Source organism: Gopherus evgoodei, chromosome 9, assembly GCF_007399415.2.
Source record: "Gopherus evgoodei ecotype Sinaloan lineage chromosome 9, rGopEvg1_v1.p, whole genome shotgun sequence".
In the NCBI taxonomy this organism is placed as follows: domain Eukaryota; kingdom Metazoa; phylum Chordata; order Testudines; family Testudinidae; genus Gopherus; species Gopherus evgoodei.
In genome coordinates, this window is record NC_044330.1 from 65,753,538 (window position 1) to 65,773,267 (window position 19,730).

The window sequence follows — 19,730 nt, forward strand, 5'->3', positions numbered from 1 at the left end:
GATATAAAAATAATGTGGCACACATTCAATGGATTAAAAACTAGCTAACTCTGATAGGTTTCAAAATGGAAACTGGAAATAGGGACTCATCCAGTGGGTATGTTTCTAATGGGGTCCTGCAGGAATCTGTTCTTGGCCCTATCATATTTGACATAATCAGTGACCTAGAACAAAACATAAAATCATCACTGATAAAGTTTGAAGATGACATAAAAATTAGGGGAGTGATAAATAATGAGGACAGATCACTGATCTAGACAGCTGGGTAAATGGGCACAAGCAAACAATACGCATTTTAATACAGCTAAATGTAAACATATACATGTAGGAACAAAAAATGTAGGCTATATTTACAGAATGGGGAACTCTATTCTGGAAAGCACTGACTCTGAAAAAGCTTTTTGGGGAGTAGATAATCATCTGAACATGAGCTCCCAGTGTGAGGCCGTGATCAAAAGGAATAATGCAATTCTTGGATGCATAAACAGGATGATCTTGAGTAGGGGTAGAGAGGTTATTTGGTGTTATAGCTGCTGAAATACTGTGTCCATTTCTGGCATCCACAATTCAAGAAGGATCTTGATAAATTGCAGAGGGTTCAGAGAAGAGCTACAAGAATGATTAAAGGATTAGAAAACATGCCTGACAGTGATAAATTAAATATATTGAGCTCTTTGAGACTAACAAAGAGACAGTTAAAGGGTGACTGCATTACAGTCTATTAATACCTACATGGGGAACAAACCTTTAATAATAGGATCTTCAGTCTAGCAGAAAAAGGTATAACATGATCCAATGGCTGGAAGTTAAAACTAGACCTTCAGATTGGAAATAAGGTATAACTTTTTAACAGTAGTGTTAAGGCTGATTCCCCACTCTGGCACTTCAAGTGCAGAAGGTGGGAGCCTGCAAGGACTTTAAAAATTAATACTGGCCACTCCAGACTTGTATTAAACTCCCAAGATTACAGCTTTTCTCTGACCTTGGATGGGTAGATGCTGCCACCACCCAAGTGCAAAAACCCTTTGAGGACCCAGGAAGGTGCACTTGGGAATTCCTTCCTGTGGAGTACCCTTAAGCCCTTTCACACACCCCCACCCCGGGAAGAGCTGAGAAAGAAAAATAAAAAAAAAATCAACTGTTGCCACCAGCTAATTAAAAAAACCAAAAAACACACACTCACACACACCTTTTAAGATACAGAACTCCAGTCCTGTTCTTAAAAAAGGTAAAGTTTATTAAAAAAAATACATCTGAAAACTAAGGCTACTGCTAGATTTAAAAAGAGCAAATACAAGAATTAAGCATTAAAAATAGCTCTTGAGGTCCAGCTTAAAGGTTACAAGCAAAACAAAATCACCTGGGGTTAGCACAGAGGAATACACATGCCACAAAAAATAAAAGGGATAAACCTAATATCTTTTTAGACATTTCCTAATCTACTTACATATCTGGGGTTTTAGATGAGTAGTTTCTAGGTATGATGCTGATTTTTCATACCTGGCCCAAAGCTTCTTACAGCACTGCTGCTCCCTGTCTGCTTCTCCCTAAGAACAACAACAGATAGACAAAACGGGAGTCTTGTTTTAATTTTAAAACGTTCCAGCCTTCCCATTGGCTCTTTTGGCCAGGTGCCCACTCACTTCCTTTTAACCCTTTACAGGTAAAGCAAGTAGAGAATAGTTACTATGAGGGATTTTATAGCTAACTGGCTGGCTGGGTCCATAAAAGGGAGCTACCCGTTCCCCTTCATTTATCACAAGTGGTAATTAACCATTGGAACAATTTAACAATGGCCATGGTGGATTTTCCATCACTGACAATTTACAGTCCAGATTGGATGTTTTTCTAAAAGATCTGCTCTAGGAACTATTGTGGGGGAAGTTATCTGGCCTGCATTGGTGGTCAGACTAGATAATCCCAATGGTTCCTTCTGGCCTTGGAATCTATGAATTTAACTAATGTTCCCTTTGCAGTTTTAGATAAAAACAAGGTTCTTCTTTACTTCCTATCCTGTATTATTGCTGCTGCACAGCTGTCCATGTTCCAGGTGTCCCATGTGTTTCTGTGGAGGGGTGATTTATTCTTTTCTCTAAAGCATATGGGGGACATCCTTTCCAATTGAACAATGCTATAATAATCTGAATTAAGATATTTCCTACTTCTCTGGAAAAGTGTTGTAGCTGTGTCAGTCCCAGGATACTAGAGAGATAGGAGGTGGGGGAATTAGGTAATCTCTTTTATTGTAACAACTTCTGTTGGAAAGAGAGACAAACTTTTGAATTACACAGAGCTCTTCCTCTGGATCTGAGGAAAAGCTCTGTGTAGTTCAAAAGTCTCTCACACCAACAGAAGTTGGTCCCATAAAAGATATTACCTCACCCACCTTGTCCCCCTGGAAAAGGACAGTCTAGTGACCAAAAATGCCTAAGCCCCTAGTCCTGCACACTGTAGAAAGGAAGCTATTGCTTTCGGGTTGAGCCTGGAGCTAGTCCCGGCTGCTAAATCAGTTGTGGTGTGGAGGAGTGTTCTGGGGAGGTCAAGCAAACAAGCAGACTGAGCAATCCAAGTAGCATCGGAATCTCAATGTCTAGGGCTACCAGTGCTAGGAGACAAGGACAGGGGCCCTGCTGCAGCTCCCTGGTCTGTTGTCAGTCACATTATTCACAGCTTGGTGACTCAAACACAGCAATGATGAGATCATCACCTGCTAAAAATAATGAATCTAAGGAATAAGTCTCTGGCCTCAAAATCTTTTTTTTTTTTTCCAGTCTGATTTTCAGTGCTGCTGCTGTCATCTACATCCATTATCTAAATGCATCACCATCATCCCATCTTACAACCTGTCCTGGCATGTCAGCAATGAAGAATCCAGTGCTCAATATTAACTGGGGGATCTTAGATATTCAAGGTGATTTTCAAAGCTGCCCTAATCCAATTACATCTAATGAGAACTGGGTGTCCAAATCCTGATATGCTACACCAGGGGTAGGCAACCTATGGCATGGGTGCCGAAGGCGGCATGCAAGCTGATTTTCAGTGGCACTCTCACTGCCTGGGTCCTGGCCACCAGTCAGGGTGGTTCTGCATTTTAATTTAATTTTAAATGGAGCTTCTTACACATTTTAGAAGCCTTATTTACTTTACATACAACAATAGTTTAGTTATATCTTATAGACTTATAGAAAGAGACCTTCTAAAAACGTTAAAATGTATTACTGGCACATGAAACCTTAAATTAGAGTGAATAAAGGAAGACTTGGCACACCACTTCTGAAAGGTTGCCGACCCCTGTGCTACACCAACCAGACAAATGCACCAATAGGGCCTACATGGGTTCACAGGGAGCGCTTCACTGAACAGCCACTGCCATGTTTTTGTAGTGCTGCTAATTAACAAGCCAAGGAAACTAGAGCAAAGTAGCTGTGTGGTGAGAGGGTATCTGGGGCCATGGGGCCTGGAATATTGATGCTCTGGTTGGCTATTCAGAGAGAGAGGATGCCTGTGGAGCAAGGGGGCCAAGAAGCTCTTGTGCAGAGTCTCAGCACCTAGTGTCCTGTGTGGGGTACACAGAAAGAGATCATTACCTGAGTTATGTCTGTTCATCACAGGAAGGTCTCCCCAGCAGGCAAACACAGTATCATGCACAGAAAACAGGCCTTTGTCTGGCCTGGGGCAGCGTTCCCAATTTAGCGAATTTGTCACTAAATCAAGCAACTTTTTAGGTCTCATGAAGATTTTTCAATCTTTACTACAAGAAGTTGCTAAACTGCAACTTTTCAATAAATCTGTCAATATTCTGGAGACTTTTGCTTTTGTCCCAGCTTCAGTTCCTGACAGCCAGCCTTGCCTGGAGTTAGGAGGCACTGGGGTTAGAGGGAGGGAGAGGATGGTTGGTGCAGTCATTCGTACAGCTGTAGGCAGCGGCATGGGGCAGCCACAGCCTAGCCTATTACTTTTGATGTTGGGAAGCAGCAGAGCAAATGTTGGAGCCTTCGGCTGCAATGGTCACACTGGGCTTGGCAAGTATGGGATAGGGCAACTTGGCAGAAGAACCAGGGGTCCCAGACTCCCCTGCCCCTCTGACAGAGAGGGGAGGGCAGGGCCTGGTTGGTCCCGGTTTCTTTGGTGGGGTGAGGAGGGGAGGGAGAAGCTGGTTTGGGTCTCACCAGTGGGAGGTGTGATAACTGGACCTACAAATTTACCCTAATTATGAGTCCAAATGTAAGAAGTGAGTAAGTTTATAAAATATCACAATAACCTATAACAACTGTTGATCGGAAAACATGCAAAGGACAGACAGCAAGACTTAACTAATCCAAACAAAAAGGCCTGTTGTTATAACTCAGACTGTGTTAAGATCATGCCTAGTAAACAAGAACAGCAACTTGCAAGACACCAAAAATCAATGCACTAAAACTGTTGCATAAGAGATTAGGCCTACTTGGTGGACAAAACAAAGGACAGGCTATTCCATCAATCACTCCCTTCTGGGATCCTTAAAGAGACTTTGAGGGAGAAAAATTGGCTACTGGAGTGAACTTCACCAGCCCAGCTGCCACCCTCACCATCTTCTAAGATGCCAGACCTTTATACCAATCCTGATGTCCTGATCAGATCAGGCCAGCAAGACCCAGATGACATCACCACATCCAGTGGCTCTGGCTGGGTTGTAAGACTTTGTTTTTCTGCCCCACAATGTGTCCTTTTCCTTCCCTACTTTATTTCTTTTCTTTCCTATCCCTCTTTTTTTCCTTCTGTCTAATAAGAGTCTGGCCAAGCCAAAACTGTATATATTACAACACTACTGTGAGCCTGTGACCGGGAAGAGGAAGCTAAAAGCAATGTCCTAAACAGTCCAATGCTGTTACAAGTTTGCCAGGTCTTGGAGTAGCTGATCAAACCAGGTGCTGGGCCTGTGTTTTTCAAGAAATGAGGTTATAAGTGAGAGTCAATACCAGAGGCAGAAGCTGCATTGTGTATCTTTGCTGTCCTTTTCTCTCTGCTTTTGTATGTTTGTCCTGTTTTTTCTTCTAGGAAATGGGATCAAATTTTAACAGTATCAACAACCCCAGTCCATCTCTACCTAACCTCTTTTCCCCAAAAAGGAGAGTAACTGTCTTCTTCAAAACCCGTAAGACAGTGGTCCCCAACCTTTTCGTCTGGCAGCTGCCAGACGAAGGACCGTGGCAGCAGTGGAGCATCAGCCGAAACGCCGCCGAATTTCAGCAGCGTTTCGGCGGCAACGCCTCTCAGTGACGTCGCTTGTTGGCGGCAAGTAGCATCGTCGAGAGGCGTTGCCGCTGAATTTCGCCGGCGTTTCAGCAGTGATGCCTCTCAATGACGCCACTTTCCGGACAAGTGACGTCATCAAGAGGTGTTGCCGCCTAAATGCCGCAAAAATTCGGTGGCATTTCAGCAGATGCTCCACTGCTGGCCAGGACGCAGGCACATTTAGATGCCTCCGCAGGCACCGCGTTGGGGACCCCTGCCCTAAGAGACTGTCAAACAAGGGGGGCAGGGGATTCCTGCTAAAAACTCTCTCCAGCTATAGGGAAAAGGAATGGGACCAATGTTAAAATGAAAGCCTTGATATTTTACATTTCAAATACTTTAACTGTTTTTCCTTTTCTGGATCTTTAATAAAAGGATACAAGGCTGTTTAATAGCATGTTTGCCCATACACAGGTTGATGTCTCTGTATATCAAACCCCAAACCGTGTTTAACACTGCTTAATGTTGGACAATGACAGGTCATGTCAACACCTCTGACTCTCTGGGCCTATATATTCCATCTAAGGGGTTCTCAGTCTTTCCTGATTACTGTACCCCTTTCAGGAGTCAGAAACCCAAGCCCTGCTGACCAGGGCTTGAAGCATGTAATTGAGCTTTGCGTGGAGACTGGGACAATTGCTCTACTTGCCACCCCCTAACTCCAGCCCTCCAGTTGCATCATCCCTAAACCCATCCTGCAACCCCCCTGGGAGTCATAACCCCCAGGCGGAGAAACACTGATCTAGATGAGTTGATGTACCCCCTAGAAAACCCTGTGTATTTCCAGGGGAACGCATATCCCTGGTTGAGAACCACTGATCTAAAATAATACAAGGGGGAGGGGGAGGGAGAGGGAGTTTCTGGCTGGTCCCCGTCTTTATGATTGGAGGGGAGAGATCTCAGCTAGTTTGGGTCTCTGGTGGGAGGAGAGAGGATGGGGGACAAGGTCTCACTAGGCTGGTTTCTCTGGTGGGAGGGAAGGAGAGAGGAGGGGGAAGGTCAGTCATGGCAATGCAAAGGGTGGGGGGGAATCCAGGCCTCTCAGCCCCTCCTTAGGAAAATTCTAGTTGTGCCCCTGTGGCTGGGCACCCAGTACCCACAAGGGTGTGTAGGAGTGAGAGTGAAGCAGGGGTACCACTGACTCCCCACTTCCCACAGGCACCCAGCACCATCGCCTCTGCCTCCCCCAGGACCCCCCCGAGCCGCCTGCCTCCCAGCCAGACACCCACCATCCCCCCACACCCTCTCGATACCCAGCGCCCGCAATCCGCTCGCTCCCCTCCCGGGGCACAGCCCTGTGGGCCCCCTGCGGCGCAAGCTTCGGACAGCGCCGCTTCCTTGTGCCATGAGACATGGCCCAGCGGGACGCGCTGCGCGCTCAGCCCTTGTCGGCGCCATGATCTCTGGGCGGCGGTGACCGGCCCTGGGCGGCCCCTGGGGACGCAGCGGCCCCAACGCGCTGAAGAGCCTGGCCAGGCTCCGGGTCAACCGCCCCCTGCAACTCCAGCAGCTCCCCTCCCCCACCCCGCCAGCGGCGACGAAGGAGGGAGCGAGCAGCTCGGCCCAGGGGCGGGGCTTAGCGCGGGGACTCGGGTCGCGCTGTCTTACGTTCCGGGCGGGCGCCTCGAGAAGTGCGCGTGCGCGAGAGCTTGGAGCCTTGTCGTTGTCACGATGAAGTAGGTTTGGGGGGGCCGTTCTCCCGGTGGGGCCGGGAGCTGCGTCGGGGGTGCAGGGGGCTGTTTGTGTGGGGTATGTGAGGGTGCAGGGGGGCTGTTTGTGTGGGGTATGCGGGTGTGCGAGGCTGCGTCGGGGGTGCAGGGGGCTGTTTGTGTGGGGTATGTGGGGGTGCAGGGGGGCTGTTTGTGTGGGGTATGTGGGGGTGGGAGGCTGCGTCGGGGGTGCAGGGGGGCTGTTTGTGTGGGGTATGTGGGGGTGCGAGGCTGCATCGGGGGTGCAGGGGGGCTGTTTGGGGTATGTGGGGGTGGGAGGCTGCGTCGGGGTACTGGGGCTGCTTGTGGGGGCTGCATGGGGATATCTGGGTGCAGGGAGCTGCATAGGGGATATGGGGGCTGTTTGTGGGGAGAGGCAGGAGGCTGCATAGGGGGTATGGGGGCTGTTTGGGGTTGGCTGCATGGGGATATGTGGGGGGCAGGGAGCTGCAGAGGGGATACAGGGAGTGTTTGTGGGTGGGCTGTATGAGGGCGTGAAAGGGCTGTGTTTGTAGGGAGGCACTAGACAGGGAGATGTCCATACCTTGGTAACTGTTTGGCCTTTGTCCTGCAGCCCCCTGACGAAGGTGAAACTGATCAATGAGCTGAACCAACGGGAGGCTGAGCTAGGCGTACAGGAGAAGGTGTCATGGCATGCAGAGTACAGTGATAGCGCCTGGATCTTCGTGGGTATGTGCTTGGTACAGCAATTTTGGTGCTAGTTCCCCAAGGTCCTGTATCATGACCCGTGAGTCAGCTCTGGAGGCTGAGCACCAAGTGAAGTCTATTTCACTGTTGCTTTGTGTTGTAACAATGTCAGTCTATGTTGAGAGGCACTGAGAGAAGTGTGGGTGCAAGGACTCACAGGGTCTTCCTCTCTGATAAGTTGCTCAGGGGATAGATCATGCAATCTTGATATGCTTTTGGCCCAAAGAGGATCAGGAATAAGGAGCTGTAGGATTTCTGTCTTTCCCAAGACTTCCAGACTCTTTCCTAGCTCTCCCAGGTTCAGGTTATGGACTTCAAATTTGGACATGCTGTCATGATGGACATGTTCCCCTGCTGCTGTGAAAGTGTAATCTCTTCTCTTCTTCTAGCTCTGGATTCCTGATCTTGAACCACTTCTCTTATCAACATGTTGTTAACTGACACTGTTTTTTCTTCATCCATTCAGCATGCATTGGTTAGTAAAAGGCTGTTATTGAGTTTGTTTTTTTCTATTTGAGATAAAGTAGCATTTCCCCATTCTGTTCTTTTTGCAGTATAGCCAGTCTCTGCTGCAGGATGTTCTTTCTGCTCCCTCAGAAAGTGTAATAACCTCCAACTGTCTGCACATCTGTCAATCTGTGTCATGCAGACAGCTTGGCTTCCTTAATACTTGCTTTCCACAAGAGGAACTTCCGCTCAGCTACCTGTATGTCCTGCAGATACCTCTCTACGCATTGTTAACTCTTAGGACAGTGAGGACACATACCCCAAGGCCCTGATTTTTCAGAGTGGGCGCACCTGTGGCTCCCATTGACTTAAACTGAACATCCACAACTCTAACTTATCTGTAAACTGCACTCTGCATAACTGAAGATGAGTATACAAGTCCCTTAAGCAACGACAGTCCCAGCTGCTTAACTAGCCTGTGCATCCTCCACACATACCCTGAGTGCTTCAGTCCAAATACCCTTCTTCTGGCTGGCAAATTATTTTACTACCCTCATTAGCACTGTACACCCCATCATCTCTCTGCTAACGTCATGCCCAGTAGTTGAATGGATTGTTAAAGGTTTCAGTGTAACTAGCTCTGTGGGTAAGGTTATAAAGTCACTTTCAGTTTAACTCCCAGGTCTCACTTATGAATAATTTTCCAAAGAAGTTTAGTTGTTATCTAGTTCTCCCCCATCCGTTTATTGCGTCCATCTGTTGTCTCTTGTCTTGTGTTAAACTGGGGACAGTGACTGTCTTTTTTGTCCTGTGTCTGTAGAGTACCTGTCACAGTGGGGTCCTGGTCTATGACTGGAATCCTTACACACTGCTATAATACAAATATTATTACTATTAATAATGAAAATAACACTTTCAATGGAAAATATGTTTGTACTGTGACCAGTGTAGGAATGTTGATAATATTTTTATGATTCTAATATGCCTCTTAGTTTCCCTCTTCTCTCAGGCCTTGTCTGCGCTGCCACTTTACAGCGCTGAAACTTTCTCCCCTTGAGTGATGCAAGTTTCAGCGCTGTAAAGTGACAGCATAGACAGTGCACCAGCACTGCTCAGAGCCGCGCTTCCCTCATGGTGGTGGTTTTTTTACAGCACTGTCTCCCAGCACTGGTGCCACAACTGCACATCCACGTTAAAGCACACTTTACAATTGGTAATGAAGACGTGCCCTCAGTGATGCATGCCCTGAGTGGAAAGAGCAGGAGACTTCAGGTGTTTTGTCATGTAACTGTCTGGGGTGTCATGAATGGGTTGTTCAGGACTGGCTGGGACCAACTCATATCAATTGACTGAGACAATGGAAACCCCAGTTACTGAACAGTTGACAGCTATCAATGTGGGAGGCTCCCAGCTTAACTGGGAAGACAATGTGGGGAAGTGACAGTAGGTGGTAAGAAGTACTGGGCTCAGAAAGAGACAGCGGGCTCTCCTGGACCTAAGACAAAGGGATAGACAGAGAAAGGAAACCAAGATGACTTCTAGCAGCATGGCTCAAGGGAAACATGGCATTGGCCAGTATGGACCATGTCATAACCTTTGCTTCTCTTTGCTAACCTACAGACTTCCTGATGCTGTGTTCCAGTTGACTAATAAACTCTATTCTGTTTTGAAAGGTAGCCTAGTGTCACTACAAATTCTTCCTGAGACGCATTGATCCCTGAAGAGGGGAAAAGTCTCTTGAACGAGAGTCTGCTTCAGTTGGATTTGCTGGGCAACACTCATTTGGGGGGAGAGGGTGGAGAGGGGGAGGGAAACAGGGCTGCTGGAGCCCAGAGGTTTGAGTCTGGGAGGTGTTGAGGCCATGTGGCCTATCCTTGAGGAAGAGTGGGACCCCTTGGAAGTCTAGCACACTGAAGGGATACCTCCCAAAACATGTTTAAAAGTAGCACAGATCCACTGACTATTATGTTTTGTTCTCTACTCTTTCCCTTTGTATCCTTGTCCTCTCAGGGCACTTAAACATGCAGTGCAGTGTCTTTTTCCTACGCTAGAACAATGGCATTGCTTATATGCATTCTGTGCCCCACACTCTGCTATAACAGCAGCAATAAAGCTATAAGCAGGGTGTGTGGAGAGAGGAACGTTGTAGGAAGGCAGAAGGAAAGGTCCATCAAATCCTCCTAAACGTGATGAGGAAAGCAAAAACATGTAGATGCTTCTAAAGTCCTGGGTGTACTGTATTTTAAATTAGTTTCAAAGCAATTCAGGCTGTCAGTGTCCCTTTCAAAAGGAACATTAGGCTCTCTTGGCCTTCAGGTAACTCAAATGTCTGAAGTTCACACACTGTGTGGATAAATTCCCAATGAGTAGTTTTACTGGGGTCTTGTGAGGAAGAAATGTCACATTATTCACTAAATAATTTGCCTAACTGCTTGTGGTGCTATTGAAGAAACAAAAGCTTGCAAGGATAGTGCTGTAACTATGTATCTAGAGTGGTGAAGATTAATGCCTAAAGAAATCTGCAGAATACAATTCTTCTATTCCTTAGTGTTACAAGGAATAGAAGAATTCTAAATTAAGATTGTTTTATGCATTTAAGAAAGTTCTGTAGAACTTCTTCAGTATTATGAAATTGTTCTGACTAAATCAAATGACTTAAATATTTGATGAATTGTTGCCTAGAGTATGGGAACCAGAGGAGGGGCATATTCGGTTGAGGGGATCAGCATGGTAATCCGCAAGGCCAGGAGGAAAGGCCGTACTGCGGTCCTATTCAGTTGAGCAGCATAACCTGTTTCTTTCTCCCCAGGAGGTCTCCCCTATGAGTTGACAGAAGGTGATATAATCTGCGTGTTTTCACAGTAAGTGGAATTTCATTTTTCATTCTCAGTAGTTTAGCAGGGTTACAGCATGAGGCCAGATGGTTGGTGTTATGACTTGGTACAGTAACTTTTCACTTAAAGTTGTCCCGGTTAATGTTTCGTTGTTACACTGCTGATCAATTGGACAACATGCTTGTTTAAAGTTGCGCAGTGCTCCCTTATATTGTTGTTTGGCAGCTGCCTGCTTTGTCCAGGAGGAGCAGCGTCTTGCAGCTAGCTGGTGGGGGTTTGGAACCAGGGTAGACTTGCAGCCCCCCTATCGGCTCTCCACTCCCCTAAGTTCTCTGTGCAGCAGCTGCCCAGCAGGGTACCAGTTGCCGGTAGTTCAGCTGGCCCTCCCCCATCTGCCTTGGAGCTGCTCCTGGGAGCCTCCTTGCTGTGCAGGGGAGGGAGTAAGAGGGGGGCTAATGTCAGGGTGTCCCTCTCCCCCCTACTCCTGTCCCCCACTTACCCCTTCTCCATATAGAGCAGGGTGGGGACATAACAGGGCTCAGGATGGAGAGCTTGGTAGCTGCAACTGCTGTCACAACTTCTTGATCTTTTTAAAGGTAGTGTGCTTAGAGTGGTGTCAGCATACTTAAAGGGGTAATGTGCATCTCTCTCCCCCACACAGGGTGTGTCTCTCTGTCTGCCGTGCTGTCTCCCCTCCTTCCATTTATGCTGCCTTGTAGAGTGTGAGGCTACATTAACCTGTTAATCCTTGAGGGCTCAGCTGAATGCTAGTTCATCATTTAGCAGTAAGGCATTTCCCAGGAAATATCCCACCCTCTTCCACCCTCTAACTTCACCACCTCAACCAAGCTTCACAATCATCATTGCTGTGAACAGTATTAAATTGTTTGTTTAAAATTTGTACTGTCTGTGTGTGTGTATGTATATATAATATAGTTTTTTTGTCTGGTGAAAAAAATTTCCCTGGAACCTAACCCCCCATTTACATTAATTCTTATGGGAAAATTAGATTTGCTTAACATCATTTTGCTTAAAGTCACATTTTTCAGGAACATAACAACAACGTTAAGCGAGGTATCACTGTACTGCATGACACGGGGTCTCTCAGAGACACCCCTCCCCTCCCCCCAATATGATTGCAGGCTGAATCTCGAGGGCTGGTGACTTTTCCTATTAGGTTTGTCATTTCCGTCGCCTTTGGTGCTAAGACTAAGCATTTGTGACTACACTTTTTTCTTTCTAGATATGGAGAAATTGTGAACATTAATCTGGTGCGAGATAAAAAGACTGGAAAATCGAAAGGTTTCTGTTTTATTTGCTACGAAGATCAGAGAAGCACCATACTTGCTGTTGACAATTTTAATGGGATCAAGGTAGGTATGTCAAAGAACAGAGACCTGCCTTTAAATAAAGTCCTGTCTGTGCCCAGATTGGCTGCTAGTATAGGGCTGTTATTTGCCATGACATTAGGGCACCCAGAGCTCCAGTTCACCATTCTTTCCATGTCCAAGAGTCCACAGTTAGAAGCATTTGTGGCTCCCATTGTGTCTTCAGAGGGAATTACAGCAGTATATTAGTGCTACAAGAGCAGAGATGTCTAGTATGGCACATGGGCTGGATCCAACCTTCAGAGCCCTTTCCTCTAGTGTGCAGCATCTACTGTAACTCGCAAAGGGATCTGGTCTCCAGCTACCCACCTAGCGCAGCTCAGGTATGGAGCAGGAGATGGAGCGATAGAATTGTGAAGGGAGCCTGTGTCTGATCCCAGGCACTTATGCCTCTCCCCACCTTAGCATCAGCCCTTTGTGCAGCTGGCCTCACAATGTGACGTTGAAGGAGGATCCTGTCCAGTCTCTCTGCTCCTGCTGTGGAAGCGGGCTCCTTCCTCCTTCTTGCCACATGGAAGCCTCCCAGTACTGGGGTCAGAGGTGGCTTCTTTTCTGCCCATCCCCCCGCTCCCTCACCGCTGCTGCTGGGACCCACAAGGGAGGTGGTAGCTTCTAAGTTACAGGGAACAGATCTGGGGGTGAGGAGAGAAATGTCCCAAAGAGGCAGGGTGGGGGGAGGGGTGCTCAATAGTGTAGATAACTGGAGGAGAATTGTTCACAAAAAGCTGTCATGGCAGAGTGGTCATGAGAAATGCCAGGAGTGGAGGAATCAGTTTGTCTCTAAATGCCGCATCAATATTCACTGACTAAAGAGGCTCATTTTGCAGGCAGACAATACTGCAAAACAGGCCTTGTGCCCTTAGCTCTTGAACCTTTCACTCGCCCCTGAATGTGTTTGATACCCTTGTGCTAGAGTTCTGGCAGAGAAAGCACTTCCATATTTAACCCATTTTTAGGCTTGAACTCTTCAGCAAAAGATCTTTTTGCTCTCCAAGGAGAATGCTGTTCACACCTGATAAGATCTTTCTAACATCTTACCAACATGCGGAATAAAGTGTGCCTCCAAAAAATCACAGTGAAGCAGGAGCTTCCCCAGGCCACAGTTCCAAGCAGCTGGTTCCATCAGCAGAAGTACAGTGCTCAGTGCTCTGACTACATTAATGTTGCTGTTCCCTGATCACTGCGACTGTCCTTAAGCAGAGGAGCTCTCAATCTCCTTGATAAACATCCTTCTTATGCCCTTTCTATGTCTGCTAGTGTTTCTGAAGCTTTTGTGAGCCAGCTGCAGCCAACACCCCTCTATCAATGGGCACATTGGACTCCTGTTGGCACCCACTGCCTCATACAACTTTATTGGCCTTGGTCCCAGTGAGAGTCATGGGGTTTCTTTCTTTCTGGTCATGGAGCTACTCATTTTCCAATCCCAGCACCATTCCTGCTCTGAGTGTCATTGCAACCCTGCTTCACAAAAACTGCTATATCCTAGGCCTTGGAACTGACATGTGGTTCTGTCAGTCTTACAGACTCTTTTAGAGGGCTAGGAACATGCAGATTCTCCTTCTTTGCTTCTTGTTTCTCCCTAACATATATACTGGTTCTCTTCCAACTCCAGGGATTAGGACTCGCCTCCCCATTTTATGCTTCTTGGTAGCGTCTTGGGTAGCACATCAGGAAACCCCTCTGATGTGACTGTCCCAGGAGTGTTCCCCTGGCTTTTGGGCTGTGGCTGGGTACTCTTCTTCGCAAAGCCCTCTTACTCACAGTGCTGAGGGCTCACTCGTTATTTTGCCAATGTATTAGTGATAATGTTTTTGGTACATAGGAGTATTTTACCCAGTGTGGAAGGCCATGGAAGGTGGCATGTCTCCCACAGTCATCTAATGCTGTGGTAGAGAGGAGTGCAGGGACAGAGAGAGCTCATGGCTGCCCCTGCTTGGATAGGGGATGTTTCAAACTATGGCTGGACTGATCTGGCCTTCTGGTGTCTGAATGGCTCTACTTTGAGTCCTGGGGCAGGGCATGTTCTCTGTGACCGGGGTTTGTAACAGAACCCCCTCTAATGTAATCACAAAGAGAGAGCTTGGTCATGCATTGTGAAAGCAGGAGGTCTTGAGCCCAGGCTTGGAGCCCAAGTCCTGTGCCTTTCGCCTGTGTGCTGTGTACTTTCTGTAGCCTTGTGGGCTTATTGGCAGCTTTACTAATGATCCAGCCTTTCCTTTGTATAGATAAAAGGAAGGACAATTCGGGTGGATCATGTCGCTAACTATCGCCCTCCAAAGGACTCTGAGGATATAGATGATGTAACAAAAGTCCTACGTGAGAGAGGCTGTGGGGCTAAAACTCCTCCACCTACTTCATCTGACTCTTCCTCAGAAGACAGTGAGGTACCAGTGAAAAAGCATACAGGTAAAGCATGTTCGTACCAGAATCCTAATCCTGGAAACACACCACGCTAGAACTCCTCAATCCTGCAAGGCATCGAGCTGCACAGACAAGCAGCTGCCAATGGGAACAGTATGGGGATACATAGTCTTGGTGTCTAGGTTATCCTTTGCCATCCTGCTAGGGGAATCCATTGTCCTGTATTCTGCTGGCTGTGGATCTCTTCCCCCTCCCTCTCTCCTCTTACTTCCAGGACCTGCATGCTCTGCTTTACCAGATAGATCCTTTATGCACAGAGCTCTCTCAGCTGAAGCTCTTGGCTGGCTGCAGGGCTACACCTGAGAGTGGTGGGGTTACCCTTTGTTTGGAGGGAAGGGGGTTGGCTTCCTGATTTTAAAGCTTAGAAGTAGTTGCCTGTCTCATTTCAACATATCATATGGGCCTTACACGGGTTGCCTGGCACAAGCAGATTGTGCAGAATCTAAACTTCTTTAAGTTAGAAGACAGCACAACCATATCCAGTGGTAGGAAGCTATCATTTTTACTCTGTTTTTGATGAGATTATAAATTTGATTGATAAAGGTAATAGTGTTCATGTAATATGCATAGACTTCTGTAAGGCATTTGATTTGGTACCATGACATTTTGATTTAAAAAAAATAGATATAAAATGAACATGGTACGCATTAAATGGATTAAAAGATGGCTAACTGATAGGTCTCCAAACGTATTTGGAGATGAGGAATAATCATTGAGCAGGTGTGTTTCTAAGAAGCCCTGTAAGGATTGGTTCTTGGCCCTAAAACATTTTTTATCAATGACTTGGAAGAAAATATCAAATCATCACTGATAATGTTTGCAGATGATACAATTGGGGGAGTGGTAAATAATGAAGAGGACAGGTCACTGATTCAGTGATATGGATCGATTAGTAAACTCGGCACAAGCAAACAATATGAGTTTTAATATATCTAAATGTATATATCTAGGAACAAAGCATGCAGGCCATATTTACATAATAGGGGCCTCTATCCTGTGAAGCAGTGACTCCACAGAGATTTTGGGAGCATGATGGATAATCAGTTGAACTTGACCTCCCAGTGTGATGCTGTGGTCTAAAAAGCTAATGCGATCATAAAATATATAAACAGGATACTCAGGCAGGAATAGAGAGGTTATTTTACCTCTGTGTGGCCCTAGTGTGACCACTGCTGGAATCCTGTGTCCAGTTCTGGTGCTCACAATTCAAAAGGGATATTAATAAATTGGAGAGGGTTCAGAGAAGAGCCATGAATTAGAAAACATGCCTTATAGCGATAGACTCAAGGAACTCAAACTATTTAGCTTAACAGAGAGAAGGCTAAGGGGTGACTTGATTAGTCTATAACAGTGGTTCTCAGACTTTTGTACTGGTGATCCCTTTCACATAGTAAGCTTCTGAGTGTGGCCCTCCTTATAAATTAAAAACACTTTTTTATATATTTAACACCATTATAAATGCTGGAGGCAAGGCGGGGTTTGGGGTGGAGGCTGACAGCTCACGACCCACCATGTAATAACCTCGCGGCCCCCTGAGGGATCCTGACCCCCAGTTTGAGAACCCATGGTCTATAAGTACCTACATGGGGAAGAAATATTTGATAATGGGCTCTTCAGTGTAGCAAATGAAGATCTAACAAGATCCAGTGGCTGAAAGTTGAAGCTAGACAAATTCCTATTGGAAATAAAGGTATAAATTTTTAATAGTGAGGGTAATTAACCATTGGAACAATTGACCAAAGATTGTGATGGATTCTGTATCACTGGAAACTTAACTCAAGACTGGATGGGTTTTTGTTTGTTTGTTTTGTTTTGTTTTTGTTTGTTTTTAATGCTCTGATTCAATCAGGAATCCTTTCAAGGAAGTTCCGTGGCCTGTGTTATACAGGAAGTCAGATGACATGATCACAGTAGTTAGTTCTGCTCTTGGAATCTATGAAAGCCTTTAAATCAGGACCCGATGCTTTTCTAAAAATATGCTCTTGTTCAAACAAGTAATGGGCTTGAAACAGTTTACTGGGTGAGGCTCTCTGGCCTGTGTTATACAGCTGGTCAGACTAGATGATCATAGTAGTCCCTTCTGTCCTTAAAATCTATGATATTGAAAAAGTAAGGCAAGGGTTGTTGTTTTTTTAAGCCCTCATGGTTTCAGGGAACTTTAAAAATGTTTACTGAGTTAGCTGATATTCCTGCCTGAGTGTGCAGAGAGCCTGAAACAATGGCTTAAATGTGAGCTCTTTGGCTCTCCATTAATCTCTTTTGAAATGTCAGCTTTAAAGCCCAGTACTAATGCTTCAGTGTGACCATTAACTATATAACTGCTAATCATTTTAGAGGATGGAACAGGGAGGTCTGTAAGAAGGAAATCCAGAGGGAATACAGAAGAGAGTCAGGAAGAGGATGGCGAAGGAAGAGAACTGCAGGGCAGGCACAGCATTGGATGTAACAGGGAGCAGATTTCCCATTGAGTGGTGCTGAATGTGGCAATAAAACTGAATACATAAAGTATAGTTACTACCTAATGGATCTATTCTCTCTCTCTCTCTCTGCCCACTGACACCAGGGAGATTGGCTATGGATGCATGATGGGGAGGCTGTATAGTATGCTGGCCCATGTCTCATAATTAAACATGGAATCTAGCCTTCTCCTTGGAGTCAAGCATCTCTGTCTTAAAGACACCCACTGGGTGGATATCTTATTTCTTATTAAAGAAAACCAGTACAAATATGTTAAGGATGGACTGCGATAATCACTCACTCAAATACTTGATATAGCAGATGATACCATGTCAAATCAAAATGTGCCTGCACAGCTTAGCTGAGATGCTTGTGTGTGTGTGTGTGTGTGTGTGTGGTGGAGTGGGCAGTGTGAAATCAGGGAATGGGGGGAGAGCTTCCTGATTAGGGGTGCTGACAGCATGGAGTGGTGGGAAGGGTGCGTGAGGGCAGCATGGGAGGCTAGGAGCCTCTTGTGGTCAGGAGCTGGAAATGTTGGAAGGAAAACATTCTAGGGTGAATGGAACATGGGGAGCTGCTGTAGCATACGGGGTTGAGGCTGAGGCAGTGCTTGCTGGAGTCTCTCAAAGGGATCAATCTGTATTTCAGATAAAGAGAAGAGAAAAAGAGAGCAGAAGGAGAAGAGGAGGGGCTTGCAAGGTGTGAAGAGGGCCCTCCCTGCAGGAGAGCCGCGTGCCACAGCCTGGATTAAAAAGGAAAAGGAAGACCCTGCTTATGACCAATATGCTAACCCAAGGCAGCAGTCCCGGAATGGGTCTGGGCGAAAGCATGCAAGTAGGACTTATCTGGAAGAGGAACCTGAGCAAGAGCAGTGTCGCAATAGAGCTGTGGAGAGACGAGGGGACAAGGGGCACCAGGAGCAAAAGGGTCTGAGCAGTGCCTGGAAGGAGGAAAAGGCAGAAGACAAGAACAGAAAGGGTGAAGGCCGCAGCAGCAGACAAGAGGAATGTCTAGGGAGCACTAGATCAAGAGAGCAATGGGAGAGAAGCACCAGGGACCAGCATGCCAAGGAACGAGAGCTGTCTAGCTCTCGGGACTCCAGCCGCTATTGACCTGCCTGTCCTATGGCTGCAGACTGAGCAGTGCTCCAGGCCACTGGTTCTCCCTGTGGAGGAATACGGTGGCTAGCTAATAATTGGAAGGGGGAGGAAAATCCCATCTGTTGAATCCATTTCTAAGCTTGCCTCGAAGACTCTCTCCTACTAAACTCCAAGCATTTATGCCTCTGTGAGTGCAGTGAAATAGCACTGTATTTCCTCCATCAGCTTTATATCTCTGCTCCTTGTTCCTGCAGTCCTTCCTCAAGGACCAGAGAGCCAGACACCTTCCTGCTGTTGTCTTAGCTGGTTGAAGTGGCTGAGGTCTAGGACACACACTCTAGTTGCAATCTGTAGTAAATGCCCTGTGTTGTTAATAACAGTGAGATGCCTCCCAGGTAATGAGCTTTGTCTGGCCACTTCATTGCTGGCCCCTGTAGTTCTCGGAAATAACCTGTGTCGTCAGTTCTCTTGGTGAGGGTTCCTTGCCTAGACTGACACAAGTGGTGAATGTGTCTTCAGTAGTCCATATAACCTGGATTTATGTAAACTGAGGAATTCTAACATGGCCATTTGCTACTGCCATGAATTTCCAAGTGTTGCATTGTGGAGTCAGGATAGCTTATTGTTTTAAATGTCATTTAATGCTTACTTTCCTCCCTCCAGATCCATGGCTGTTTTACTATTCTAGGAATAATAAAACTACTTTGACCAAACAGCCTGCTTCAGATCATCCCTGAGAGAGAGAGAGTATGTGACCAATCTGGGGCTACTTATCAATACTTTGTTCTATATGTGTGTCCGATTGCTGTAAGGGGATTTGCTGTATGAATAAAAGGGGTTAATTTAAGAAGAGGCTGACTACCTCCAATCCTGTGCTGAGTCTGTCAGAGGGGCAGGGCTGCCTCAGTCTGCGGAATTGAGAATAAAAAACTTTGGCTGGTTTTACAAAGACTGTCTCTCAAGGATTGGGGAACAGATGGTATGGGCCTGCCCAGGACTCTAGGTAAGATAGACATGTATGTAGCATAGTTTTAAAAAAAGAAGTCTATGCTTTGTTCTACGGTTAAGATTAAACAATACTTTTGATATAAAATGAGAATATTTTGGGTCACTGTATTCTGTGCTGGTCACAAGCTCTCAAAGGGAGGAACTGCAGGTGCCAAGTGAGACCTGCTGGTTAAGCTCAGTTGATGCAGAGTGTGGTATACCACCGGCATGGCCTAGGATTGGGAGAACTGTCATAATCCACCTCAAGGAAGATAAACGTCTGTGACTTCAGGAGGGTGTCTTCAGAGATCAGAGAGGGGTCAGAGGTGCAGCTCACGCTGTAACTATGACAGTTTGTATAAAGTGCTGTCCTAGTCCTGCTGGAAGATACTATTCTAACTTTGT

General features: G+C 46.2%; 1 protein-coding gene and 1 long non-coding RNA gene across 3 annotated transcripts; one reads left to right on the top strand and one right to left on the bottom strand.

The window, feature by feature from the left end:
• Positions 1 to 590: 590 nt before the first annotated feature.
• LOC115657152 lies at positions 591 to 6,835 on the bottom strand. 2 transcript variants are annotated; one of them, XR_004001893.1, is made up of 4 exons: positions 6,528 to 6,835; positions 4,959 to 5,033; positions 1,448 to 1,547; positions 591 to 609 (listed from the first exon to the last, which is right to left on the bottom strand). It is a non-coding gene; the product is annotated as an uncharacterized LOC115657152 (long non-coding RNA). The 2 variants fall into 2 exon arrangements; XR_004001892.1 differs by lacking the exon at positions 6,528 to 6,835 and having other exon boundaries at positions 4,959 to 5,273.
• Positions 1,532 to 19,437, top strand: RBMX2 (RNA binding motif protein X-linked 2). Its single transcript, XM_030574530.1, has 7 exons — positions 1,532 to 1,548; positions 6,856 to 6,950; positions 7,558 to 7,673; positions 10,948 to 10,999; positions 12,216 to 12,345; positions 14,586 to 14,766; positions 17,887 to 19,437. The coding sequence occupies exons 2-7, from the start codon at positions 6,946 to 6,948 to the stop codon at positions 18,348 to 18,350; spliced, it is 948 nt and encodes a 315-aa protein (XP_030430390.1). The 5' UTR covers positions 1,532 to 1,548; positions 6,856 to 6,945; the 3' UTR covers positions 18,351 to 19,437.
• The last annotated feature ends 293 nt before the right edge of the window (positions 19,438 to 19,730 follow it).